At 40.3% G+C, this 13,028-nt stretch overlaps 1 protein-coding gene across 5 annotated transcripts; it reads right to left on the reverse strand.

Moving 5' to 3' along the window:
* Positions 1 to 541: 541 nt before the first annotated feature.
* On the reverse strand, positions 542 to 12,350 carry lrrc18b (leucine rich repeat containing 18b). Of its 5 annotated transcripts, none has more exons than XM_036142482.1 (3): positions 12,330 to 12,350; positions 3,211 to 3,469; positions 542 to 1,033 (listed from the first exon to the last, which is right to left on the reverse strand). In XM_036142482.1, exons 2-3 carry the CDS (start codon positions 3,463 to 3,465, stop codon positions 581 to 583), a joined length of 708 nt encoding a protein of 235 aa, XP_035998375.1. In that variant the 5' UTR covers positions 3,466 to 3,469; positions 12,330 to 12,350; the 3' UTR covers positions 542 to 580. The 5 variants fall into 5 exon arrangements, with proteins under 5 accessions (XP_035998375.1, XP_035998376.1, XP_021175509.2 ...); XM_036142483.1 differs by lacking the exon at positions 12,330 to 12,350 and adding an exon at positions 4,668 to 4,763; XM_021319834.2 differs by lacking the exon at positions 12,330 to 12,350 and adding an exon at positions 3,816 to 3,925.
* Positions 12,351 to 13,028: the final 678 nt, after the last annotated feature.

Consider the following 13,028-nt stretch of genomic DNA (forward strand, 5'->3'; position numbering starts at 1 on the left):
AAAACAAAGATTCCTAAAACTCTGTTTTTGAGCCTGCGTGTGTACATGACAAGACTGACGTCACATGAGTGACCATTGTTATGGCCGCTCATGTTACTTTTTTATCTCACTGGTACTGAATGCATCCAACATAAAAATATGTAAGGATAAATAAGGCGCACAGTGGCGCAGTGGGTAGCGCTGTTGCCTTGCAGCAAGAAGGTCCTGGGTTCAAGTACACCCCTGGGTCTTTCTGCATGGAGTTTGCATGTTCTCCCTGTGCATGCGTGGGTTCTCTCCGGGTACTCTGGCTTCCTCCCACAGTCCAAAAACATGACTGTTAGGTTAATTGGCTTCTCCAAATTGTCCTTAGGTGTGAGTGTGTGTGAATGGTTGTTTGTCCTGTTTGTCTCTCTGTGTTGCCCTGTGACAGACTGGCGACCTGTCCAGGGTGTACCCCGCCTCTTACCCAGTGAACGCTGGAGATAGGCACCAGCAACCCCCGCGACCCCATGAGGGATAAAGCGGTTCGGAAGATGGATGGATGGATAAATAAGGCTCTCATTAACCATGTATGTGTTGCATGAATGTGTTTTTAAAGTTAACCAAACTTCTTCATCCCTGGCTTTTGCTCGTTCCATAACTGTTCTATTTTTTCCATCTTCTCCCTCTGAGTTCGACACTTATCCAGGCAGTTGTCACACAGGAGGCGCCCTTCGACCACGTAAAACCTCTGTCCTGCCGCAGCCACGTTGCCGCCAGCTGCCTGCAGGGTTAGAGGGTTCCTTTCCATGTTGAGCCTCTCCAGCTGCTTTAGCCTCCCAATGCAACTGGGGACGCACGTAAAGCGGTTGTCGGAGAGGCCGAGGTGCCGGAGCTCCTTCAGGTTTCCGATGGTGCCGGGGAGAGCGTCGAGCTGGTTGAGCCCCAGGTTCAGTATGTGCAGGTCAAACAGCAGGCCCAGCTCACTGGGAAGGCTTGTCAAACGGTTGTTACACAGGTTCAAGACCTTCAGGGCCTGGAGGCGTCCGATTTCCACAGGGAGTTCATCCAACTGTTATGGAAGAGGTAACATGGACATTGTCAGACAATGTGGCTTCTTTTTCCCAACCAGGGACACCAGCGTCACACTCTTATAAGATTTTAAATTAACTGAATAACTGATGCGATTATAGGATGTAACACTGTGGAAACCTCAGCATTCATAATGTTTTTAAGCTTCTCTCGATAATGACATTTTGACAAGTGTTTCACAGACTAATCCACACTTCCATCTTAGTGATGATATGTGCCTTACAGAAGTGTTCACACCTCTCAAACTGGTTTTATATTATAACCTTTTAATATAATATATTATCAAAATATGATAGACATTCAAAACTGAAATGCAAACACTGGCCTTTAGAAGTAAATAGTGAACAGAATGAGGAGCATTGATTAGAGAAGCAGCACGGATGACTCTGCAGGAGCTGCAGAGATCCACAGCTCAGGTGGGAGAATCTCCAGATAGGACTACTGCTAGTGGTTCACTCTACAAATCTCCATAAATGAAGAAGCGGCAAGAAGGAAAGCATTCTTGAAAGACCTAAATAAATAATAAGCATGAAATCTGTTAATAGCCAGGGAAATCACAATTAACAGGTGGAAGAATGTGCTCTGACCAGATTAGCCCAGTGTTAAACTTTAGGACCCCCATGTGAAGAAAAGCTAGCACTAACACTGCGCATGACCCCAAGCCATTCATTGTATATAAATCACTGAATGGCTTTGCACCAAAACTAATTAAAGGCCTGTTGTCGCTGTATCAATCCTCCAGACCACTTAGATCTCCTGGTCTACTCCGCATACTCAGAACCAGAACCAAACATGGAGAAGCAGCATTCAGCTTCTATGCTCCACTAATCTGGAACAAACTTCCAGAAAACTGTAAAACAACCGTAACACAGAGTTCCTTTAAATCAAGACTGAAAACACACCTGTTTAGAGTTGCTTTTGGCCCATTATAACAGGAACACTGACCAACATATTTGATGTGTATTGATGTTTCCACTTGATAAAACTTAATGATTGTCACTGGTCTCACAACCGGTGACCCTTTCAATGCCAGCATGATGTTTTTTACGTTTTCATGATGTAAAGCACTTTGAACCGGCTTGTTGCTCAAATGTGCTTGACGCGGTCACACCATCCTCATTGTGCCACATGGTAGTGGCAGCATCTTGCTGTGGGGTTGCATTTCATCATCAGGAACAGGAGATTTGGTCAGAGTCAATTGGAAGATGGAGGGAGCTAATTAATGATGAATCCTGATGTAAACAGTATGTTGGAAGTCTCAAAAAGACTGGAGACTAGATAGATACAGTGAAGCCTGAATGGTTCAGAGTCCAGTCCATTGACTCTTCACAGATGTTCGCAGTTCAATCTGAGTGAACTCTTTTGGAAAGAATGATTGACTGTGGTCTGTAGCTGAGCAAATCTGGTTCAGACATAGCCCAAAAGACCTGCTGCTGTCTTTTCAGCAAAAGGGGTTCGGCACAGGATTGACCCAACAGACTGAAAACAATACTCCCTAACAATGTCTGTCACATAAAAGCCTAGGTAAATACAGAGATCTTTGTAGACAGATTAAGAAAAGAATTCAAATGGTGTGAAGACCTTTGCGACACACTTTATGTCACTAAATAATCAAATCTCTAGGAGGGGGTGAGAATATGATCTATTAATGTATTTTGTTTGTTTCCAATCATGAGTAATAAAAAAAAGTTTCAGAAATGTTTTTAACTTCTTACAACCATATCTTCTTTTAACAGACATATGCTGTTACTCAACACCAACAGTTTAGGGATATATCAGGAAAAGCACAGTATTCAGAGAAAAGTCTTTAACACATGCATGGACCTGCAGCATGTGATAGAAAATAAAATCTGATCTTTTAGAAGTTTTTGGAAGATTTAGTAAAACCGATGGTTACTTCACCAACACCAAACTTTGTAAAGTTGGTAGAAAATGATTTTAAGATCATTTTGCTCTACAGAATTTTATCAAACGCTTTGTGTTTGTGTCCTGATGTCTCTCATCTCCGTCATGCTTTTATAAAAGTCCATGAAACCACGGCACCTTCTTGATGAAAACAGCGAGGCCAATCTGACTGACGCTCGTTTCTCTGTGGGGCGATGGATCATCTTTAAATAAGTAGCAGTCTAATTCCTCCCATTTACCCGCCATACTCACATAATTGCTGTGCAGATCCAACACTGTGATGCTCTCAAAATGTTCAATGAAACCTGGGATCTTTGTCAGAAGGTTCCTGCTCAGGTCCAGCTCGTTCACATCAGACAGCTTCAGGACGCACTTTGGCACCGCGGCGATGCCTTTGAGACTGAGGTCCAGCCTTCGTCTCCCGTCCAGCGTCAAGTCCACGCAGTTCTGAACCGCTCTCAGGGTGAGCGTTTGGGCCTTTTTCTGGCCTTTCTTTCCTGTTGGCATCCTGCTGCGGAGCACATGGGACAGTGAACAGGTTGGTAGTCAGTAACGAGTTCAATTTGAACTTCTCTAGGTTTGATCTTAGCCCTCAAATTAAACTTGTAGTGTATTTCCATGACAATGTAGCTTAAAACAACCAACTAACACCCAACTTAATGAATCCTGTTTTGAAAACCAATCTTGTTCCTTACCAGGATCAACGTCACCTGATGTTTACACCGAAGGCGTCACAAAGCATGAAAGAAATCCCGCCGGCTGAAAAATGGGTTTTCTTGTTAAAAAATGACCACCAGAGTGAAAATCCAAGCTGTTGTTAGTGTCAGCGCAGCCTGGAACGACTCGGCCAGACATGCCGTTTGTTTTCATCCGTTCCCCGGCAACTTTTGTTTCATGTGGACAGACTTTACAACCCTGACCATCCAACGGCCGCGGGGGGGACGGTTTGTTCCTTCGGGAGTCTCCGTTTGGGAGTGTTGTTTTTTAAATGACAGGAACTGTTTCCACGAAAACAACATAATTCTATTTTTTTTTTAACAAACTTGCACATCTAGGTGGAGCTGTTATTTACAGACTGAGGAGAGCAGAAAGAGTGCTATTGTCAAAACTTATTCAGGACTACACTTAAGGAAATACACCTGATCTGAGTATCTTTGACTGAAATTCCCTCTTCTAGTGACTATTCATTTAAGCATAACAGAAATAATACTCTTATTACAGTGGTATGAGCAGTGTTTTTTACTTCAGCTCCCTAAATAACAAAAGAACAGAGACACACATACAACAAAGTATTTACTCCACCTTATCTAGTTTAGGAAAGCCTTTTAAAAATCCCTTTGCCCACATTTTGTGAAACAAACAAACAAAACAATCAACCTTTAAAGGCTCCTCTGAAAACAGGTCTAGTCCTACATTGCTGACACACAGAGCCAGCCACATTTATTGGCTCCCCTGGTAAGATCATTAAACAAAATATATACTTTTGTTGCAGCAGCATGATCTGACACTGGAAAACTTTATAAAAATCCAACCAAATTTGATTATATTGGTTCAGGGGAACGAAATCCCTGTTAAGAAATAACTGTTTATCCAAATTTCACCAGTGGCACGATGGTCGGCAACCCTAACCTTTCCTTCAGAAGCTATTGTTTTATTTATAGATTTTCAGGCTGATTTTAATTTTTTACAAATAATAACAAATTACTTACTATTTTCGCAGGGGGGTAAATGTGACGTGACATAGAGGTCCATTTCTTTGAACCAGGAACTATATTCATCTTGCCACCACAAATGATATGCAAGATGGCATGGAGAGTAAAAACATCCTCGCTGTTTGGAGAACTGCTGCAAAAAGAAGGACCTTAGGGTCGCCAAGTAAAAGAAGAAAAACAAGAAACATTGGATGCTATTTATATACCGGTTGTTGGGCAGGCATGCCAGGAATGAGCCCTCCAGGTGAGATTGGTGTAAAAACAAAGGAGGAAGAGGTGGAAAAGCCCTCTGTTAAGCATGGTAAAGCACCTGTGATGCTATGGGCCTGTTTCTTCCTAAAGCACCCGGGGAGCTCATTGGGTTTTGCATGGCATCATGATCTCCAGGATGAATCAGAAGATTTGAAATTAAAGTCTGTTGGACTTTATCTGTAAAGGGAAAATGTGTCTGTGTTGAGTATTTTGATGTGATCCAAATCTTAAAGTCAAACCAACAGAAGAATATCTTTGTTGGACATTTTCTGAACCTTTCCCTTTTTCAGCTAGTTACAGCAGGTGTTACAACATAAAATGTCCAATAGGTATTATTCTGTGCTGTACCATAAAAACAGAGTTGATCAGCAAACTATAATAGTCACCCACACACTCGTACATAAATAGTTGTACATACAGTCTATAGCTGTACATAGTCCTCAGCTGCATCTACTAACACATGGCCCACATATGCTAAACTCGCACCATAGAAGTCAGGATGTCATTTCCTCATTTTCTGCCAAATTACACATGTTCAGGAAACATTTACGACTTTATTTACAAAATACAGAATTTCATCCCACAGAACTATAAACATCACATTCATTCAGCATGTGGAGCATTGTTACATATTCTTTGTGACAATGCCAGCAAAGATTATTACTCAGTTTTAGGCGAGCCATACTGGTTACTGTGTATTGTTACTGGGCACCAGGCCATACTGCTTGGTGCCCAGTAACAATAGTTGAGGGTCTTCTAATTAATAAACTGTGTTCAAATCTCTCTCGCAGAAGTGTACCAACCAGATATAAGTTTGAGTCCCTCCATTCTAGGTGCATTGGTCCTCCTAAAGAGGTTGTAGAAGACCGGCACTTCCTTTTTGTTATACACAGCTTCCTGGAGTACTAGGGTAGCAGGGAGGCAGGGCCTAAGCTGAAAATATTTCCAGAAATCTTCACATAGGCAGGTTATATTTCTGTTTCAGAAAGTGGAACGTTTAACCATTTTTCTAATAAATCTCCCAGGCATAAAATTCCTGCTCCTTCCAAAATGATACCAGCACAAAGGGTTGTTTCTATCTTTATCCTGGGTTCACACAACAGAGATGGTGCAGAAGAGAAAAAAGTATTCCCCCTAAAGCAGTTATGTGCCATTTTCCAACAATCTTTGGAAAATTAAATCACTGGGTTATGACGAGGCGGCAGAAATCGGCGTATCTGTCTTAAAACTGTGTAAATTTGAAAGGGATGAGTTCTCATTTTCAGTTTAAAGCCCAACAGGGGCTTTATATGGCATATTTATATATTATATTTCTATTTGGATAGTTGTGCCAGTGAAAAGGAGCAATTACACCAATCTAGTCTCGGACAGCCCACCATCTTCTTTTGAAGAGAGATTGTTTAAAGATGAATGGTCAGAGATCCCTCTCACTGCATACTCCAAACAAAGAAAAGATTATAGAAGACAACGTGTCCTCCTCAAGGCTGGATTTAGGTGAATGTGGGAAGCCTGGGTTAGAACCATTTTTGATGCCCTACCCTCAAGTTTCTTGTTTCTTACAGATATTTGGGGCCTTATCTACATGAAAATAGATTTTCTGGAACAAACATTCTCCTTTTGTAAAAGTTACTTAAAAACTTTGCATAATAATAAAAAAAAATCTTGATCCATCATAAACAAAACCCCACAAACAAAAAAACTTAAATGTAGGTGGCACACAGCAGGAGCTTAACACTCACTGTTAAGTGTGGCATGTGGGGGATCAAGGATTTGGTCAGGGGTGGGGCAATGACATCATCGTTTTGAAACAGGCCGATTTAACAGCACAGACACTAACACTGCCACTGGTAGTAAAAAAAAGTGAGTTTTCTGTACTCATGCTATAGTAAATAAATGCGCTGACATAAAATGAAGGACATTTACGACCCAAGTCACACAACTGCTGCATGTCTTATCATGTAAGCACCTTTCAGATTGACCCATCATCCAATGGTTTACACGACACGTGATCTGACACATCTCCGTCAGCAGTGAGGTGAACTCTAACATCAGAGGCAAGTCTGCATTAAACCTGCGCATTCAGATAATTACCGTTTACTTGCAATAAAAACCCTCACAGTAACACCATTGTGCCAGCAGAGTGCAGTATCGGAATAAATATAAGCTCCAATCAAGCGGTGCAAAAAGAAAATACAGAAAAGTGGTTGAACAGGCAACTTTAATGATATTGTTTTAATAACGTAAAATTCTAACAAAGAGGAGGCTTGATTGAAACGTATTATTTGAGTTTGTCATGATTCATGTTTGTGGTCTGTTTTTGTGTCACACCTTAAATGTTTCTTTGAATGGATTTCCTTATCTCACCGCACTCCTTACCCAGGACCACTCAATCCCTTAACCATGCTCACAAGTGCCTGTATGCATGTATATGTATACCTTCCAGCTACAGCACATGTGCCAGATTATCTGAAGCTTTATATGGACAAAATCCAGCAATTTTTCTGAATCAAGATGGGTGATGGTCTTTACCTGCACACGCCTGGTTATTCTTATGGTTTATGACTTAATAGTTTTGACCCTTGCCTGACTTCTGACTCTTCTGCCTTAGGGATTTGTGAACCTGTCAAACTGTGGACCCTAGACTGAACCTGGACCAGTCCGTCGACCAAACTTCCCTTGATGCTGTATGGTGAGAGAAGTTTTAACCAGATTTTTGTTTTCTGCCTGTGCATTGTTGTTCACTTGGGTTCAGTCTCTCTTCTGCAAAGTTTTCTATCCGCTCTTCAACCTCCTAAGGATTACCAACTCCCAGATCTCCCCTGGGTTCTCATCTGGAATAAAATCCCTGGCAAATTCCTGTCTGAACAAGATTGTGCTTATCTGCCATTACTCAGTCTTTCACTTGTCTCTCTCTGCTTCAGATCGGCACACAGTTCCTGCGGTCCTGTATCCAGAGCTGCCATATTCAATTCAATTCAATTCAATTTTATTTATATAGCGCCAAATCATGAAACATGTCATCTCAAGGCACTTTACAAAGTCCTGTTATTCCTGTTTAAGAATGAAAACTGTTAAGCACTTCACTCTGTGTCAGCTAAATGTGTGGATTAAAAGAATCCCCGCTCATTACTGATTGTCATTTTAAAGCTTAAAATCAAACAGAAAAATAAAATGAGGTGTAAACATGGCTCATTCTTTCAATTTTGCGTGCAAACCTTTGGGTGAGCAAACCTGCATTTGAGGCATTACATTAAATTCAGTCAGAACAGCAAAATAGCATTCTGCAGTGGCAAGCAAAAGCAGTTTTAAACCTGGTAGAGAGAAAAAAACGCCACCCTAAAAAATCCCTGATGGAGAGAATAGACTATAGAAATCTGTATACCTGTTACCTGACTCCGCCAGATAGATTTGCTCCGCATATCCATCTGGAAACCTTCTGTTGAAGTAATTTTGGGAAGGGGCGAAAATACTGGTTAGCTGATTGGCCTATGTTGGTGATAGACGGGCCAAATGAACCAATCAGATTCGTCGTCGCTCGTAACAGAAGGACGACGAAAACACAACCACAAGCCAAGCTACTCTTGCTGCTGCAGGTAAAGGCTCGTTAGCTCAGCAAAGAAATACTCTGTAATTCCGATAAAACTTGCTCGATAGCCACGCTAACGCTAGTTTCATCGGCTGAAACCGCCATGTTCTTTAGACTGAACTGACGCGCTTCTCGTTGCGTCACACCTCAACCCGCCTCAAAGCCAATGCTGATTGGACGTTCGTTTGGTGAACGGCTCCAAATTTTCTTTAACGGAGAGTAGCCAGACTGATCTGCGAGTGAAACCTTGAAAGCTCGCGAGATCAGGATGGTCTCACGAGGCTAGTATACCTGAGGCCTATTTCACAAAACCAAGATAGAGGATTCAGCCGGGATTTTCTAGATATCCTGGCTGAATTAAGCCTTGACCCGGTATTTCCTCTCAAGTGCCAAAAATATGCAATCTCATGGCCCCATCAGGGAAAAAACTACACAACTCATAAGGCGCAGTGGCCTAACAACTGCTAATGGAAATATTTTGTTTGATATATATATATATATATATAAATATATATATATATATATATATATATATATATATATATATATATATATATATATATATATATATATATATATATATATATAAAATCATGAATAGGTAATTTGATTGCACTTCAGTATCCTCAATTAACTTCTTTCAATTTGCTTTAGAGTCTATGCTTTGTACTTTAAATGCAGACAATATTTATATTATTCATTAATGTCACTATCAAAATCTGATATGAGGTGACTTTTGTTTCGCAAAGGCTGTCAGCTGAAAAAGTGTCATCCTTTTATACTGCTCTATTGCTGCAGTGTTTCTTACTTGAGTCTCATGTGCTTCAGTTTATCATAAGGCTCCATCAAAACATGCTGCTTGTTTGGTTTCAATGTGTGGCGCACGCAACTCTTCCATTGTAGCATCACTGAAACTATGATCGACCTTATGGTCTTTTGTAGACAGCAGATGACGCACATTTAGCTGCATTACTTACACCTGGCTTGACTTAGTCATGTTTCCTGACCTTGTGTGCAGGTGCAGAAGTGAGGACAAACCCAGTAGTGATGTTAATCTAGAGCAAGTTACAAAAATGTAAAACCTTCTCCTCCATTTTTATTGCTTCCCAGCTCTTGGCTTCATGCTGTCATGGTTGCTAAGTGACAACAGTCATAAGGTATGCACTGTGGTCCTGTACATACCACCTGCAATGGTCCTGAAGTGCAAACCAGTGAGGTATTCACTTCAGGACCTCTGTAGGTATGAGTTCGAACAGCTGGTAAATGCTGAACCGTTCAGTTTCACAGCCCCTCAGCCCCGGCCTTCGTGGTCTAAGCGCCTAAAAAATAAGCCAACATACATGGTGTGAGTTCTTTGAAGGTTGCAGCCGCTGAATTTGGACACAACTATTAAAGGGGAGGTCCAAGATGACACTGAGAAAGCATAACTTTGGCACAGCCCTGTCACCAAAGTTAATGCAGTGGGTGAAAATGAGAAAAAAGCTTGCCTTTAACTAAAATACAATTGAATTTGAAGTCAAACCTTCCGGTAAACACAAGGTCTGCTTACATTTAAAAAAAAGAAAGAAACATGATGGAAAAGCAGAGAAGCAGACGCTAACAACATTTTAGCTAACAACACCACTGGTAATATTCTAATGAATTCCTTTCAAAGCTTCTCTGTAAAGAAGAAGCTTAAAATCAGTATGATGGATGAAAGAGTAAGCCTTTCTTTGCCTTTTACTCCAACTAAACCACCCAACAAGAAAGGTAGGACAGAGATGACTCATGAGATGTAATTACCACCCTGAGTTTTCCTATCCCTGCACAGTTTGAAAAGCTATAACCCTGAATCTAGGAAAACAACGTTGAACAAGGTTACCATGAAGAGAAAAAGTGTGCAGATGCTTTGGAGGATGTAATCACTGCGATGGAGAGATATTCCTGCCACTGAAGTTTTCAACTTAAATACCAGAAACTGTGGAAAACCAGCCCGTACAAATGGAAGTGTTAAAATATGTCAAACAATTCTACCGGAGGATAAAAAGCATCCCCAGAAATAATTGATGAGGATTACCATGTTGGCACGGCACAGCGAATGGTTCCAGGAATGTCATCATTCAGTTTTCTGACTATTTGAGAGTTCACAGAGCAGGACTCTGGGCAGCTGGAAAATACCTGCAGACCCTCAGGGTGCGGTTCTCTGAGAACCCCCGCAAGAGCAACAAGAAGAATTGGGAAACACTGCGTCTAGCAGTGGAAAAGAACAAAAGGAAGGAAAATTGGAAAAAAAATAAATGTACCTTTCAAAGCTATAAGCGCCTGTTAACCAAGGGAAATTTCAATACTGTTTGCAGCTTTTGAACTTTGCTGTGCTGTGATTAATGAGCCTGAGCAGCCAGCTCATGTTTGCTTTAATTCTCGAATCTAGTTCTCTTTCCTTCGAGTTGAGTGGTTAATCTGACAATATAAATCAGATCCCTTTCCTTTTTTCCCCTTTCTTTGAGAATCTCATTCTACAGCTAGTGAAGCTAATTTTTGTAAATCACAGTGGGGAAAAAACATCGAGTGTTCACAGGGGTCCAGACATCCTGCTGGAGTGGGCTCAATGAAAAACAAGTCTGCATAATTCACCACATACATATAATGACACAAATGCTTATTATGTACCCCAATTAATTGATCTCAACCAAATGGTTTTGATCAGTACAAATGTCTATGGAAATGATTTTAAAGCAGACACTGAGGATTTGTTTGATGATACTGAGAAAAGTTGTGCTTGGAGAAATACCCTAATGTGCAAATTCTAGTTTAAGTACTCACCTAATGCGTTTTACTGGAATATATAGTCTAATTGATGTATGGAAGAAAAAAAATCCCATCCAATAAAGAATTTACATGGTCTAATCTCAGCAGAACGTCCCTGTCTAGAATCAATTACTGGTTGATTTCTGAAAATCTAAGAGAGAATGCATTCTCACAAACCTTAACTAACTTTACTACTACTTTAACCGAGGAGACAAAGCTGATCTTATTCAAATAAATGTATTCTCTTCTCTATCATTCTGTCTCTATAAGCCTAGGACAGCTGACATGGTTACCACTCACCTTTAGTGGGCGTGCTAAAAGGCATTAAAAGAATAAAACTGAAACATGAATAAAGGTTTGACAGGAAGGTTTCACACTCTGCTGCTTTGTGATGCAAATAAAATAATGTAATCCCAACTCTGAAAAGTTAAATTAGTACAGGACCAGGATTAGATATCGATGCTAGGTTTTAGTGAAGTGACTAACTTTGCATCACTAAAGTGAGACTAAAACTTTTTCAGCCGTTTTGTTCACGTCTGAGAAAACACATCTTTAAAGGATGCAACCCCTGAATTCGGACACACTATATTTAATATTTAAAAAAAATCTCCAGAGGTTTCCATGGTTACCATGTTTCCTACTCAGCTGCATCATAACATAATTTAAAAACAAACTTAGGTGCATGATAACATTGGAATACATGTTGAGGAGATCTCACATGCTGTCAAGAGCCTCAAAGATCAACATGGAAAATGTAAGAAATCACTTTTTTTATTTTTGTTCTTTGTGTTATATTAATTGGGAAAACCTTAAAACTCAAAGTTCAAATGTTTTGTCAGAAAAAAAAAACCTCACACAGCTGTGGAGATATAATCAGAGATAATAGAGGGCAGCGGATGAATAAAATGAATAAAAGGGAAATGTAATTTATCTTTAAAATAGGCCTGCATGTGGTCAGCCATTTCTTTCAATATTTCCACCAACAGCCAGATATGAACTGAAACAGATTCATTCATGAGCCTCAAAATGCTTACATTGATGTCCTGTTGTGGTCTCTGAAATATCTGGTCTAGTGACTCAGCTTTAATCAGAGATACACGCTGATACACAGTAGTTTATTAGCGTTTGGAGGAGAATTTGCTATTTATTTCTGCTGCTGTCTATATTTTAATTTGTCTGGCAAGCATGGAATTATAGGTCCTTCGTGAAATAGCATGAAATGTAGACAGCGTGTCCTATGGTCACGCAATCACTGTGATTTTAACTACAATATGATGTCCAGCTTCCAAATAGTTTCATTAATTTCTTTTCGATCAACTGTAGAATTTTGTTTGTATTCAAATGTGTATCGGAGCTTGTTTGTGTTCAAATTTTTCTCTATGATGCAACTGGAAAGGAACGACTGCAGCCATTGAATATTCCTCTGCACCCCTTGGTATGCAGTGCGTGTGGACTGCTGTGGACAAAATGGCATGAGTTTTGTTTCAATGTCTCATCTCTGTCAGTTAGTCACATTCCTTAACACTAAATACTGCAATCAAGTTTATTTCTGTCTTCAACAAAATAAGCAGCTCTGCTACATCCCTTCATCATCCATCAGTGTTTTCTGCAGTTTTCATATTTAGTCTTTTTTCTGTTGGCTTATCCCCAATAAAAATTCAATAAATTAAAATAAAAGACATGCCAAACCATCCCATACAGTATGAGGGCATACTTTAGAACAGGGATCACCA

The sequence above is a fragment of the Fundulus heteroclitus genome, chromosome 10 (assembly GCF_011125445.2).
Source record: "Fundulus heteroclitus isolate FHET01 chromosome 10, MU-UCD_Fhet_4.1, whole genome shotgun sequence".
In the NCBI taxonomy this organism is placed as follows: domain Eukaryota; kingdom Metazoa; phylum Chordata; class Actinopteri; order Cyprinodontiformes; family Fundulidae; genus Fundulus; species Fundulus heteroclitus.

Bases quoted from the DNA above. Each gene is read 5' to 3' on its own strand.
- lrrc18b (XM_036142482.1), bottom strand. From the start codon at position 3,465: ATGCCAACAGGAAAGAAAGGCCAGAAAAAGGCCCAAACGCTCACCCTG. The intron at 1,034-3,210 runs GTGAGTATGGCG...CTTCCATAACAG, and splicing joins TGGATCTGCACAGCAATTAT to TTGGATGAACTCCCTGTGGA.